The 15,192-nt window shown below is 37.7% G+C and overlaps 1 protein-coding gene across 2 annotated transcripts in view; it reads left to right on the top strand.

Moving 5' to 3' along the window:
• Window positions 1-12,035, top strand: part of gfra2a (GDNF family receptor alpha 2a) — a 118,727-nt gene extending 106,692 nt beyond the window's left edge. Inside the window, exons 8-9 of one of the 2 annotated variants that reach the window (XM_055168121.2) lie at window positions 5,977-6,027; window positions 9,496-12,035. In XM_055168121.2, coding sequence (XP_055024096.2) covers window positions 5,977-6,027; window positions 9,496-9,621 — 177 coding nt within the window. In that variant the 3' untranslated portion in view covers window positions 9,622-12,035. Of the gene's footprint in view, window positions 1-242; window positions 615-5,976; window positions 6,028-9,495 lie in introns of those variants that run through there. The other variant, XM_073867679.1, reaches the window with a different exon arrangement.
• The last annotated feature ends 3,157 nt before the right edge of the window (window positions 12,036-15,192 follow it).

Here is a 15,192-nt window from a genome sequence, read left to right as displayed (position 1 = left end):
CAAATTCCCTGCCGTTGACTTAGTTAGCCACTATGCATTAGTTTTGTCATCATGTTTGGTGAGATATCTAACGTGATTTTGCTTAAAGAAAAAAAATCTTGACCCATCGCTAGTTCTGCCAATGCAGTCATGAATCATTGTGCAATTAAGCTAGCTGGCCTTTTGCCTCATTATTATACGTAAACATGCCTTATAACGTAGGGAAACGATCATTTGACCTTTATTCATTTTATTTTTTGCAGGAACCATGTCTGTGTCCTTAAAGGAACTCTGTCAGGTACAACAACAATGGAACGATGAACTTGAAAATAAACCATTCTGATGACTGGCGTCCACATCCGAGTCACCATCTCTGAAACTCCACCTCAGACAACAACACAGTCACAAACTCACAAACACAAATACACTCAGTAATGGGCTTAATAAAGAAAGACTTAACTATATCTGTGTTAACCTATGATATCAGTTATTGGTGTATTTTAAATATTTACCTATTACTACTTATTATACATGTGCATTGAAGTTTTAAAATGTATCTAATATAATACTTGAATATAATTGAATGTTTTGTATACCACCATTAAATAATTTTGTGCATGTAAAACACCCCAAGTAAAAGGTTTTTATTTATGGGAGAAAAAAGAGCTGTTTAATTAATATATTAATTCTGTTTGTTAGACACTAACAAGTGAAAATAGTTAGGTTTGAGTACATTTATTAAAACTCAATAGCTGTAATGCTTCTGCGCAGAAGAAAGCCCGTGAGCGAGGAAGGTAAGCTTGCGGGCATTTTAGATTAATTTCCACTTATTAGACAGCATAGTCCGCTGATCGTGTTTTGTATTGCATCACTTATAGATCGTAAACCTTTAAAATAGAGTTAGTAAGATGTATGTAACTACAGTCAGCTTAGATTAACTATTGAAGCCTCGTCTCTTGTCAAAAGGCTGAACGTGAACGCAGTATTTGTTGAACCACTGTAAAAAAATTCTTGATATATTAATTCTTGTTATATATTAAATTAATAAAAAACTTTGTAGGGGGGGCACAACAACCTGTTTGGGCGGGCACTGCCCGCGAATGCCCCCCCATGACGCCGGCCCTGTTATTCGCACACCGCATTTCCAATTTCCGATGTGCGATGAAAAGCTATGTGCTAAATTGCTGCGGATGTGGACAACATTCACTCCTTACATGTCAAAGGATTTTCCTAGATTTTAAAGATCCAATAGACCCGGGCACTTTACCAGCTCATATAAGGCACTTACTTTCAGAATATCTTGGAATCACTCATTCTAATAGCTTTTCATTCCCTACCTTTTAATCAGAAGAGGAGAGATTAAGATCGATTGAGTCTGGAGTAAATAGCATTGTGTGGAAAGAGGGCTGACCAGCACACAGCGAGCACGAAAGAAATCTGCACCAAATCTCTGCGGGATGCCAGCTCTACCTCCTGGCCAATGTGTGTTTAATGTGGCCTTTCGGTTTTCAGGAACACAGCACTTGATTAATGACCCCCATGAAATCAGAATCAAAGTATTGTGGTTTTCACGTTTGTGGCTTTGAAACCATATACTGTACAGTATTTACTAGTGTACCCCTAAAAAAGAGACTGCATTACTTTCTCAGTGACAATTTTTGTACCATCTTGTACCTTTTTTCTGAGAGTGTTTTCTTTAGCAGGCAGACATCTTTTAACATTTTTTTGGGGAAACAGACAAAACATTTTGAGGACAGCAAGGGTGTCAGTCACGACGATCGGGAAAGCAAGTTCAGCAGTCACGGCGATCGAGAGAGCGAGCGCGGCAGTGGCGGCAATCGGGAGAGCGAGCGCGGCCCTCGCAACGGGCGGGAGAGCAAGCACGTCACTCGCGACGGTCGGGAGAGCGAGTGCGGCACTCGCGACGATCAGGAGAGGGGGACTGGATGATGACTTGATTCATCCTCAGCAACAATATCCATTCAATTTGGAGGATATCATTTTAAAAAATCTATAAGAGGTCATTTAAATAGATCGGGAGAAACGATCCGAAACTAAGGATCGTCCATTCCCAACCGAAAGCATGCATTCAGCATTGCATCGCCTGCAAATGCAAAGATGCAAAGACTGCATTGCACTCTCAAATAAAAGGTACAAAAGTTGTCACTGGGGCGGTACTAATATGTACCATTTTGGGTACCAGTATCCGAGGTACCAGTGTCTCCCTTTAAATTACCAATTTGCACCTTTTAGGTCCCTCCCCAGTAACAATTTTTGTACTATCTTGTACCGTTTTTCTGAGAGCGTATTCTTTAGCAGGCAGACTTTCTTTCGGGTAAACAGACAAAACGTTTTGAGGAGAGCGAGCGTGGCACTCGCGACAATCAGGAGTGCGAGCGTGGCACTCGCGAAGATCAGGAGAGCGAGCGTAGCACTCACGAAGATCAGGAGAGCGAGCGTGGCACTCGCAACGATCAGGAGAGCGAGCATGGCACTCGCAACGATCAGGAGAGCGAGCGTAGCACTCATGGTACTTGTGAACGTCAGGCTTGGGGATTGGATGATGACTTAATTTATCCTCAGCAACAATATCAACTCGAATTTAAAGCCATTCAATTTGGAGGATATCATTTAAAAAATCTATCAGAGGTAACTTACATAGATCGGGAGAAACGATCCGAAACAAAGGATCATCCAGTCCCAACCTAAAGCATGCATTCAGCATTGCATCTAGGGTGGCCATTCGTGCCAGTTCCGCCGGACACGTCCCGAACATGTTTTAGGGTTCGTTCTCCTTATGTCGCATTGCTCGACTGCATATACGTCATCGAGGTTCTCACATTTCAGTTAAAATACATTAGAAAATTAAGATTTATTTGTTTTAAGACATACAATCATTGTGGTTTCATTCTTACCTTGAAATGTAACGGTTGCTTTTTTGAAATTAAACCCGAAATATTAAACCTTGATGACGTATGCGGTCGACAGTCCTCCAGACGCCTCCCATTCTGCTCAAGATGAAATAGGAGGTAATTCTCTGGAGTTCCTATTATTAGGTACGTTCTTCTGTCAGGAATATGTCGGAAAGAGACAAGGAATGTAGACATGTAACACGCACAAGACTAAGAATGGACAATCAAGGGGAACACAGGCAGAGTATTTATGGAGGAGCTGATGGGGTTGATGGCTGGCAGGTAAAGATGCTTAAAAACGAGATACAGGTGAGGGAGCATGAAGGATCATGGGAAATGGAGTCTGGAGGGAGATTAATGGGAAAACAGGGGAAACAAGCAGACCGATAGACTGCACTGCACACATTTTTGTCCATTTTGGCTGAACAATGATAATGTCCCTCCCTACTACTACTACTACTACTACTGCTGCTGGCTGTCCATCATGTCAGATGAAGACTTCTTATGAATCAGGCCACTCCATTTGTTTCTTTCTTTAGCGAGGGACTGACAACTACCAGGTGCGATCTGTTTTGCTATGAGATGACATTTCAATGCTGGGTACATGCTGGGGAGTGAGGTCCGTTTGAGGATGGTGTCATTTGACATATGGTGCCACCATTTTACATTCATTTTTTGGCGTAGATGTCTCATCATGTATGTGTTTAGCTTGTGTGCTATGGCTCTGTATACCATCCATGACTCGACTCCATAGAGCAGTGTTGAGAGGACGATGGCTCGGTAAACAGCACGTTTGGTTTTAATGGTTTATTCTTTATTCTGCTAGACTTTGTCTTTGAGCTGTCAAACGCCTCCCCCTAATACCACCTGCAACTGACTAGCAAGTTGCACAATTTGGTTTATGACTGTGACAAAGTTTGGCCATTGTCAAAAAAACAGAAATGTGAGCCTGTCTGAAAACGCAACTAGTTCATTTTTGTAATTTATTGCTGTATAAATCAAATCACCCTACATAATGTAAAAAAATCTTGTGAAAATATAACCTTGTTTTTTTAATAGTGACTGATTGTAAAATCAATGATTGAAATCAAACTTTGATGCTCATAATCCCATAATTAGATTATGAGACTTTACCCTGAGTTTCATGGACAGGGTCACAAATAAAGATAGAAGAATAGTAAAAGAAAAAAACTAACTCGACAAGCCATCTCTGTGTCTGTAAATGCCAAAAGGTATTCCCGATCTCTTTAGAAACAATTCAACAATGCAATACAGAGCGAGATCAGACATCAGCATTGTCCATGCACCTCACTTCTTTCCTATCTGAGGTGTCGGGAGGAGATTACATCTCCTCTAAGCCTCAGTGGTCTTACTGCAAATGCCAACCTGGTCGCGCGGATGCGCCCGAGGCCTAGCTGAAAGGTCTCAGTCTTTATTCTAACTTAATTGAAAACAGATTTATTGGATTAGGTCGAGTCTGCATCTGTGCAAGTGCACTAGTTCAATCCCACCCTTCTTTGTCATAAACAATGCCGAGCGTGATGAAGTGACGTCTTGACAAACAAGCCTTGATGACCTTGTTTGGGGGAACAGAATTCCACAACGCGGGCGCGGTAATAAACGTACGGGTGGATGTGTGAATGGAATGGGAAGGATTTGCACCTCCTTGTCAAGACCTTCAGAAGTATTAAACCTTATGAGAAATCAGCCAATTCAGAGAAAGAGTCCAAAAGCAACAGATTTAATATATAACAAGATGAGTGCCAATAAAGACTGCACATCATATGGAATAATAAACGTCTGCCTTTATTATGCTGTTGGCAGTTTATTAAACAGTCCTTTTACTGGACTTGCAGTGCATGTGAATGACAAATTTTTGGATTTCATTGAAACTCAAATGCCAGATTTTAGAAAATGTGTGGGCTATTGTATGTGTGCATGTGTGTGAATTGCTGTATAACACTTAAAGGCGGGGTGCATGATCTCTGAGAGCCAATGTTGACATTTGAAATCACCTAAACAAACACTCCCCTATCCCCCTAATAGAATCTGGACCTTCTTTTGATAGACCCGCCCCACACATATGAAACCCAGGCAACGATGTCGGTTAGTAGACACACCCGTTACTGCTGATTGGCTACAAGTGTGTTTTGGTACTTGGCCCGACTCCCTTTGTTTTTTAAAAATCGTGCACCCCGCCTTTAACTAACTACAATTATATCAAATGTCTTCCTGAAGTTTGATTGAGCATTGCATTTGCAGCTCAAAGGTTTTTGGTTCGATTTCCATGTGACAAAAATGTATAGCTTGAATGCACTCCCACTTTGTATAAAGCATCTGCGAAATGCATAAATGTAAATCATATTATAACTATCTGTTCAGTGCCTCATGGCCACCGGTTTCACTATAATACAGTACAGTCTCTGTTACTTAAATGGTTATTTAATTTTATCAGAGAAAGATAATTTTCGTCTTGATGATACAGTAAAGGCATCTAGGAGAGAGGCTAACAGCTGCAAAAATCACAATTGTGAGAAAAAGTATTCATTAACTTCAAGCATTGATGCTTTTTAAGAAAACAAAATGCGAACTGATTGACTTGATTATCTTGACACTTTCTAAACGGCAGTTTATTTAAAGATGCAGTAATCAGAAAATATTTTAGTGTAGTGTTTTGCACAAATATGATATTGTGACTTTGAAAGACTATTTTGACTGTTTAAGTTCTTAATTTTACGAGGTGCTGTGGATGCCAACTTGAAAATGTATAATGAGTCTTAAGAGGTCTCCAGGCCTTGTCTTTCATCTCAGCGCTCCTGAAAATCTGTGATTAGCTGTAAGCACTCAAATCCATCCACAATCATGCACACCGCAGCCTGTTCCAGTGAAATCACAAAATATATTGCAAGCAAAAGTGTTACTGTATGCATGCCTACTGGTTTTGACCCTTTATAGATGACAGAGCCCCACCCCAAAAAAATAAAAAAAATAAATAATGACTTAATTTTCTAAGACTGCCTTTAAAAAAGGTAAAGGAAAATATTTGAAGTAAACTATCTAAAGTGTACTCTTTTTTTATTTGCAGGAACTTGGAGAAGATTGCTATCCTTCAAAAGACTACAACTGTGAAAATGAGGTGAGAACTGTAAAGATGAAACTTTCCAAGCCAATGATTCAAGTAATTTATGCTTGTGCATGCGAAGGAAGAAATTGTGTGTCTAAACCCATAGCGTGACGCTTGTATAAATGCTAACTGGAGTTTGATTTGTGTGTTGTTACTGTGCGCTTTCTATTCACTCTAAAAATAATTGGTGCTAAATAGTTCATAGGGGAACCATTTTAGTGCTATATAGCACATAAATATAAACATAAGGGGTGACATAGCACCACTTACTGTATGCACTGCAAAAAAAAAAAAAAACATTCTTAGTATTTTTGTTTTGTTTTCAGTAAAAATATAAAAAAATCCTAAATTAAGATGTATTTTCTTGATGAGCAAAATTACCTAGGAAAATAAGTCTACTTTTTAGTAAAAAAATAAATAAACCAAAATTTTAAGTGAATTAGTGCTTAAAACAAGCAAAAAAAAAAATATATATATATATATATATTTATATATATCTCCCAATGGGGTACAAAAAATATCTTGAAATAAGTGTACTTTTTTCTTAAACACTTTATTCAAGAAAAGTTTTACTTACTCCATTTGAAACTTTTTTTGCTTGTTTTAAGCACAAATTCGCTTACATTTTATATTTCTAGTCTAAAAACTAGACTTATTTTCCTAGGTCATTTTTAGGGGTGTCACGGTTCTCCAAATCCTCGATTCGATGACATTTTCGATTCTAAGGTCACGAATCGATTCGATTCTTGATTTTTTTTTTTTTTTTTTTAAAAGACAAAAAATGATAGGCCATTATTATTATTATTTATTATTATTATTATAGTTTCACATTAACATGCACATTGCGTACTTTACGTGGCATGGGGGTTTGTGGGCTTCACTTTACGCGAGAGGGCTTGTATAGACGGTTTCAGGAGTAACAACATAATCAAGCGGCTGCACGTAGCTTCCGGTAAACTCCGCTAAAAATAAATAACAATAAAGTTCTTTAAACTTAGTTTATTTATATATCAAACTAAAAAACAACACATAGATTACATAGGAAACCAAAACATTTGTTATTTTCAACGAGGCATTTGTTCAAGAGATCAGTTTAGCAACTAGTCAGACCATTAAAAAAACAAAACCGGAAGTAAGGTTCAGATCCAGACGTGTATCGCGTGCTTCCAATGAAACCGTCTATAGAGAGGATTCTTCTTGCACGCACATGGATGCGCACGTCTTTGACTCCTAGCAACTGAAATTAAACCAGCGCGTCATAAGCAGCTGCACTTCTCTCTGCCTCACGTGCACGCGCTCTCACATCTATCCGAAGTATAAACAAACTAAAGTAGTAATCCTTACGTATTTGTTTAGTTTTATGCGTTTCATGCAAGCTGAGGCAAACTATCCCTTTTGCTTAAAATATAACCCGCTACATCTTGGCGTCTCTCTCGCGCACGTGAAGAGAGCCGCGCTCTGTCCGAAGTCAGATCACTAGGTAGTAATCCTGTTTATGATATGTATTTCAAGGAGTTGTAGGAATACATCCCTCGTGTTTAAAATATAAATCGCGTTCCGCTGGATCAATGTTTTTAAAGGCACTTCTGAGAGATTTTTTTCTCCGCTTGGCAAGCCGACCAGACGTGACATGGGGGTGCGGCAGCATCGACGATCCCATTTTTTAATTCGAAGTTCAAGGTTGTGACGTAATTTCAATCGATTTCGATTTAAAATCGAAATCGTGACACCCTTTGTCATTTTGCTTATCAAGAAAATACATCTTAATTTAAGAATTTTTTGATATTTTTCACTGAAAGTAAGCAAATAATTTTTAGCAACTTTTGGTTATACACTGCAAAAAAATTATTTAAGAAAAAAAAGTCTTGTTTTTTAGTAAAAATATCTAAAAAATTCTTAAATTAAGATGTATTTTCTTCATGAGCAAAATTACCAAATAAAATAATTCTAGTTTTTAGACCAAAATCATATCAAATGTAAGTGATTTTGTGCATAAAACAAGCAAAAAATCTAGAAAATGTTTCTTAAAACACTAAATAAAAGAAAAATTCAAGAAAAATGTGCTTACCCCATTTTTTTTTTTTTTTTTTTTTGCTTGTTTTATGTACAAAATCACTTAAATTTGATATTTTTGGTCTAAAAACTAGACTAATTTGGGTTGTTTTGCTCATCAAGAAAAAGCATCTTAAAGGACAAGTTCGGTATTTTACACGTAAAGCCCTGTTTTCAGATTGTTTATGATGAAATAGAACGGACTGAAATTTGGACACATGATGCTGGCCCGAGAATTTTTGGGAGTTTATTGTATCACCTCTCACCTCTACGTTGGCTTTATAGGTTCACTGGAACAATCCTTCCTAAAATGCATTAAACTTTCGTTTACAAAGACGTGAAACTCACCAAGTGGTCAGGGGTGTTCACTGATATGCTCACACAAAAATCGCTGCAAAAGATGCTTTCCAACAGGTTTTATTGTAGTTTTGTCCAACTCCATTGACTTGTATTAGATGTGCTGTGAGGTACGGTATTACTCCGCGCCGGGAATTGGCAAAGGTGGATTATCGCCACCAACTAGGCTGGAGTGTCTATTATTCAAGCTCTCAACGGAAGAATGTACGGGTGTGAGGCGTTTGGAAAAATAGGTCCACAAGTTTACAACGAATGCTAAAACACCTGTTGGAAAACATCTTTTGCAGCGATTTTTGTGTGAGCATATCAGTGAACACCCCTGACCACTCGGTGAGTTTCACGTCTTTGTAAACGAAAGTTTAATGCGTTTTAGGAAGGACTGTTTCAGTGCACCTATACAGCCATTATAGAGGTGCGAGGTGAAACAACAAACACCCGAAAATTTCAGTCAAAACTGTTCTATTTCATCATAAACAATCTGAAAACAGGGCTTGAAGTGTAAAATACCGAACTTGTCCTGAAATACTAAGAATTTTTTTCTTGAAAATATTTTTTTGCAGTGTACCCACATACACTATTACATAAGTGGTTCCCCATATGATTATGAGCTGGTGAACCACTTTTGGTGCTATTTAGAGTGTACAGTCGATTTCTCCCAAAGTATGTCCTGCATAAACTTACTGAAACTGTCCAGTTTGTGATCATTGTTATTTTATTATTATTATTATTATTATTTGCATTGTATGTAATTAAATTAAACATTTCCCCACCAAATTCTCATTAGAAAAGAGTTTTACGTGCTAGTGTCTGTTGTGTTGTAAATGTAAAATAATAGCAGTTCTGTACTTTTTACCATAACAGAGCAAAATAATATACAGTAGTATTGCCACAAAAGCCATCGAGTGACTATCTCAATAGAGAATAACTCAAAAGTAAAACAACCATTCGCAAGTACAGTAAGGCTGTAGGCTATATGTTTGATGGTCATGTCACAATACAACAAATGAAGAGTCATTTTTATCATATTTGTTGCTACGTTTGATACGATTTTGTTGGGCTGCTTTTTTACAGGTTCCTGGCAGTCCACCTAACACAAGGGTAGAAGATCCCAGGAATTCAAGTCCATTCACAAAAAAAGCCCCGACTGACGTCTTTATGCTCTGTCTGCTTTTTGCTCTCGGAAAGCTCACTATATAAAGCTTCATACGCCTGCACAGCGAGTACAAGGCCGATGGAAACTCTTCATGATCATCTTCGAAAACAAACTCACAACTCTCTCCTCTTTACTGCAGCTTTTTCCCTAAATCAAACAATCGAACCGAACCGAGAGACGACACAGAGACACATATCGGAAAGACTTACAAAGGCAGAATGAGAGAGATGCTGACTTAATAATCAAATAACAAACAAATGGATGTTGCTTAATGGATACCGAAGACCTGTCGGGTGTGTAGCTAGGTCTTATTGCTTATCGGTGGACCTGCAACTAAAAACCCAGGCACAGAGCTTTCCAGTCTACCGTACAATCTCCTACCACCCACACGGCCTATAAAACGGCCTGAATTACCCAATGGATTACACAGTCTTTGAGAAACACTCTCCATCTTGGTCCCACTGCCCATTTATCGGGTTTTTCAAGCTCCTCTTTGACAGGTGCTTCAGCTTTCTCATCGTGATTATTCTTTCTGGATCCGTCTTTTTCGTTCCTTTGTCCACCCGTCGAACAGGAGTAATTACTTTCCCGTGTTCCTTTTAAAACGCTGAAGCTTTGAAGTATAAATCCGCACGCACGTCGAGACGGCACGCGGCGGACGTCTCCGTCCGTGACGTTCCGTACTTAACTTTGACAGATTCAGAGAAAAAAGAACGTTGAGATGAAAGTTGATGAAAACGTAACAGTGGATCAACAAGAGCAGCAGATCTTTACGGGAGGATTACCCACAGTCCCTGTGGGTTTGCGGTGTCGATGGGCTACCCACGTGTATAATTTTGTCTGTGAATATGAATGTTTTTCTTTCCAAAAATACAGCTGTTAATTATTATGTAATGTCTTTACAGATGTTGATAAGACTGAAATAAGACGACTTAACGTTAATAGTAACTGCAGAGCTTCAAAAAGGAAAAATCTTGACAAGGGTGGCGAGAGTTCAGACACATTCATTGTTACGTGATGATTCGTGTGCAATTTATGATGTGGCCTTACTCTTTGTTTTTCCTCCTCATTACTTTTTAGTCGCTTTGGCAGCATCCTGTACGGTAAAAGATGATGCGAAGTTTCAATATGGAAAAAGTGTATTCAACCCAGTTCACAGATTCAGTAAATGCACTGATTCTTTTATCAACATTCCAAATAATGAAGTTAAATACGAACAGACATCTATATAAATATATAAATATAAATGTAAAGTACAAACTAAAAAAGATTTATATATTGTGTTTTAGGCTTGTTACATACGTACCATTGCAGCGAAATGAATATGATCATACTTTACGTGTAAATATGACACTAAATGGGATGAATTTGTGAGGGTCTGTCTGTGTAAACAGATTAATACTGAAAATCAACAAGATTTTGTTTTTCATTAAAATGAAAATGATTCGATACTAAAGGCGGCATGAGATCAATGCTGTACGGCTGTAATATAATATTGTTTCTAAATGGATACGATGGTTTAAAATCAGCTCTTTATTTTAGCAGATGGCGAACAGAATGTTTCCGTCCTTGTTTCTTTAGTTCGACAGAAGCGTTTAAGCGAATCCCTGATGTGTGACTGTTCTGATTAAACTCTGCTTTTCTTTATCTGTGCCGTGTTGAGACATCTGGAGTATATAGACATGTATACAGTATATTTTTGACGAAACAATATATATTTTAAGGGAGTTGTTAAGGCAGGTTTGTCATTGTTCTGTAAAAAAAACAAATTTAAATGGGGAACAAAATGATCCTGTCGCCAGACTGACTGCGATCACTGTTGCGATCATTGCTTTAAAATGATTTTTGGAAATGTGCCGTTATATTCGGAGGGCACAAACCTACCGGTGGATGAAATTCAAAAGAAAAATCATTCGTGTCAATTCTTGGCGAGATGTCAATTCATATTCAGTCCTACAGCCTCTTAGCAAAAAGACAAAGAAAATTTGAATCTTAATGTACCGAGGTACAAAGTGCCCCCCAAATAGTCCCCAGAATTATCAAAAAACTGCTGTGGGATTGTTGAGTGTGTGTGCGTGCGTGCGTGTGTGTGTGTGGCCTACATGTACAGTAAGTTTGAGATTTTTGGCTATACAGTAACACAAAGAAAGTAAGGGGAGGGTGTGGGGTATGAAATAAAAAGCGTTTGATTGACAAACAAGCTTCATATGCACTTGAGTGCACATCTAAAACAAATATATTATAAAAAGAGTAGCACTTGACCGACAGCTTATGCTGTTTCACCTGACTTTGATAAAACATTGTGATTTGATCACCTCTGGAATAAGCAGAGATCTGCGTCATCTCATTGTTGCTTTGATGTAAGGCTCACCTCCCTTTTGTAGACTGCTGTAAGGTCCAGATATGCTAATGCTGTGCTTGTTTCCTGATCAATAAAACCACTTCAATTTTTACAGTTTTTCACATTTGTTACGTCAGTGTGTATTTAAGGATCCATCCATTACAGTTGACATCACATTACATTTAAGCACGCTTTTATCCAAAGTGACTGTCTTGTTATTTAGTTATGTCTTAATAAAACATTAAAGGGTACATATTATGGTCATGTAATATAAGTCTCAGGTGTGCCTAGAATGTGTCTGTGAAGTTTCAGCTCGAAATATCCCATAGATAATTTGTTATAGCATGTCAAAAATGTCCCTATTTGGGTGGTTGCAAAAATATGCTGTTTTTCTGTGTGTGTAACTTTAAAGCAACACCAAAGATTTTTTTTACCTTAAAATAACGTTTCCAAAAAAGTTTTAGTGGTTCAACCACTCAAAACAGGGTGAATGGCACTTTCACATTCGCTTTGCAGCCCTCTATCGGCCAAAACCGCACTAAAGAGGTTTCCAACCGTCGGGTAGAGGTCCTGTAGTTCGAGTGAAAACTACAAAAACTTGCTTTACGGCAGACCTACAATCCAATCAGAGCCAGCTATGCTGCAGTATTTACGACAGTGGTAATGAACAATTACGCTTCTAACCTTTAGGGGGAGCAAAGAGCAATAAGTCTTTAGTGTTGCTTTAAATGCAAATAAGCTACAGCTCCTCACTCCATGATGGTGAGGTTTTTTTCATCGTAGGGTGGTTGTGTTCACAAACTGCCAACACACATTTATGTCCAAACCAGTGTCGGGCGTTTATTGAAAATAAGTGTTTTGGAGTGTCATGTTTGTGGTTCCTTTTTTCAAAATATCGTGTTTGTGTTCTGCGCGTCAAGAGATCCGTGTTTTGTCAAAGTAAGTGCCATGCTGAACACGCGTCAAAACCATTTATGATAAAAGAGACGCTCACAAAATACACGCAAGACACTAACTTAACAGTAAACTCTGATTACGCATGAGATTATGAGAGTATCTGGCAAACGCGAGCGTCTCTTTTCTCATAAACCCTTTAGACGCGTCTGCAGCAGGCACTTGTTTTGGCAAGACACTTGATGCGCGCATGATCTCTCGAGGCGGAGAACACATATTTTGAAAAAGGAACCACACACATGACGGGCTACATATGTTGTGACGAACTTCGCATCGAGCACCCTCGAAAAAAAGAAGTCACTAGCCGCCACTGGTCCAAACACCTTGTAAAAGTGGATTTTGCATAATAGGTGCCCTTTAATAAAGAATGATATGCCTATAAGACAATTCTATCAAGTTAAACTGAACAGAAAGTAGCTCATTAAGACTCACTTTCCTTTAAGTCCAGTAAAAATGTTAGCACACAGTGTTAAGATGCTATTGGGTATTTTGTTCAAAGTTGATCTAAAGAGCAGAGGAAAAATTTGAATTTGTTAATACTGAACATACACTGTTAGAATAAAATGGTCAAAGAATGTACCCCAGCTGTCACAGGAGCAGTTCCCTTTAACTGGCACAAATCCCTTTTGAGTGGGGGTTGAAACTGTGATGTACACCTTCAAATTTATATAAATTTGGCATTTTTTGGTCTAGAACCCTAATCTTGGTCTTGGATGTGAAAATATTAAATAAAAATGTTATAGCAGATTACATTTATTTTAATCAATAAAAATAATGCAATAACATATTAATTTTATTAAAATAAATGTAAATCTTTCACAAAAGTAATAATGTAAACAAGCCAGAAGCCTCAAGTAGTTGTGATCCAAATGTCAAGTTAAAGCAACACCAAAGAGTTTTTTTTTTTACATTAAAATAACGTTTCCAAAAAAGTTTCAGTCATTCATCCACTCGAAACAGGGTGAACGGCCCTTTCACATTCGCTTTGCAGCCCTCTATCGGCCAAAACCGCACTAAAGAAGTTTCCAACCGTCGGGTTGCGGTCCTGTAGTTCGAATGAAAACTACAAAAACTTGCTTTACGGCAGACCTACAATCCAATCAGAGCTAGCTATGCTGCAGTATTTAAGACAGTGGTAATGGACAATTACGCTTTTAACCTGTAGGAGGAGCAAAGAGCAAAAACTCTTTAGTGTTGCTTTAAAATCACAAAAACTGAGCTTTGTGTCACACTTTTAGTGGTTTTAACAACAACGGCCACTAGGTGTCAACGGTTTGCTGCATACTCTTGTCACAAATTAATACATTACTGCATTATTATTAATGCAAAAAGGTTTTAAAATATAAAAACTACATTCTTAGAGCTTTCTAATGATATAGAGTTGGTTATCATTTTTGAAGATTTATAATAGGATATAGTTTTATAAATATATAATAATTAATATGCATTCCTATAGAGGGGGGGGGGGTCATGTAACAAAAACAGTGATGGGAGTAACGCGTTACTGTAATTCCACTACTTTTATCAGTAACAAGTATGTAACGAAGTATTTTTTTAAATCAAGTAACGCAATTACAATTACTGAAATTTAAATGACCGTGGTGGGCGGCGCAATGAATCATTAACTCATTCACCGCCATTGACGAGTTATCTCGTCAATTATGAGTTAATATTTAACTAATAAATATGCCTTTCTGGACGAATATGCCTTTCTGGACGAATTTCAAAGTGAAAATGTAATACCGCTTTTATCCACTAGATGGCACCAAACCGAATTTATCAAAAACGGAAGTTAAAAAGATTTAATGATTTATTTTAACTGCCTTTACGTTTGATAGTCATACTGAGTCTGATCTCTAACATAAATTCCTTTACAAAAACGCAATTTTTTAAGCTTTTTTAAGAGAAATATCCATATTTCAGTGGTTAAATTAAGTGGAAAAAGTAAATATATAATGAAACGTTTTTCCCCATTTTGTTTGTTTGTTTGTTTGTTTATTGTTTGTTTGAAAGCAGAGTGTGTGTTCTTTAATTTGATATAATTTGTATGTTTATATATTTATAGAAGATAATTTTTCCTGCAAGGAATTTTGTGAAACTTTTGTTAAAATCAGAAAAATGCAGGTGGGCAACTTTTCTCGAAAAGGCTGGCGGTGAATGAGTTAAACTTCATCATGGCTGACAGTGCATGGGTGATTCTCACGAAACCATTGAAACACCACGGCACTAATGATTTTAGCTTTAAAATGTGTAATATAGTAACATTAAAAAGCATCAGAATTAACACAATACTGTGTTCTACCTTGCACAATGTGTGATT

This window comes from Misgurnus anguillicaudatus, chromosome 5, assembly GCF_027580225.2.
Source record: "Misgurnus anguillicaudatus chromosome 5, ASM2758022v2, whole genome shotgun sequence".
Classification (NCBI taxonomy): domain Eukaryota; kingdom Metazoa; phylum Chordata; class Actinopteri; order Cypriniformes; family Cobitidae; genus Misgurnus; species Misgurnus anguillicaudatus.
The sequence above is the reverse complement of the archived record's forward strand: the minus strand, read 5'-3'. Positions and strand labels throughout refer to the sequence as shown.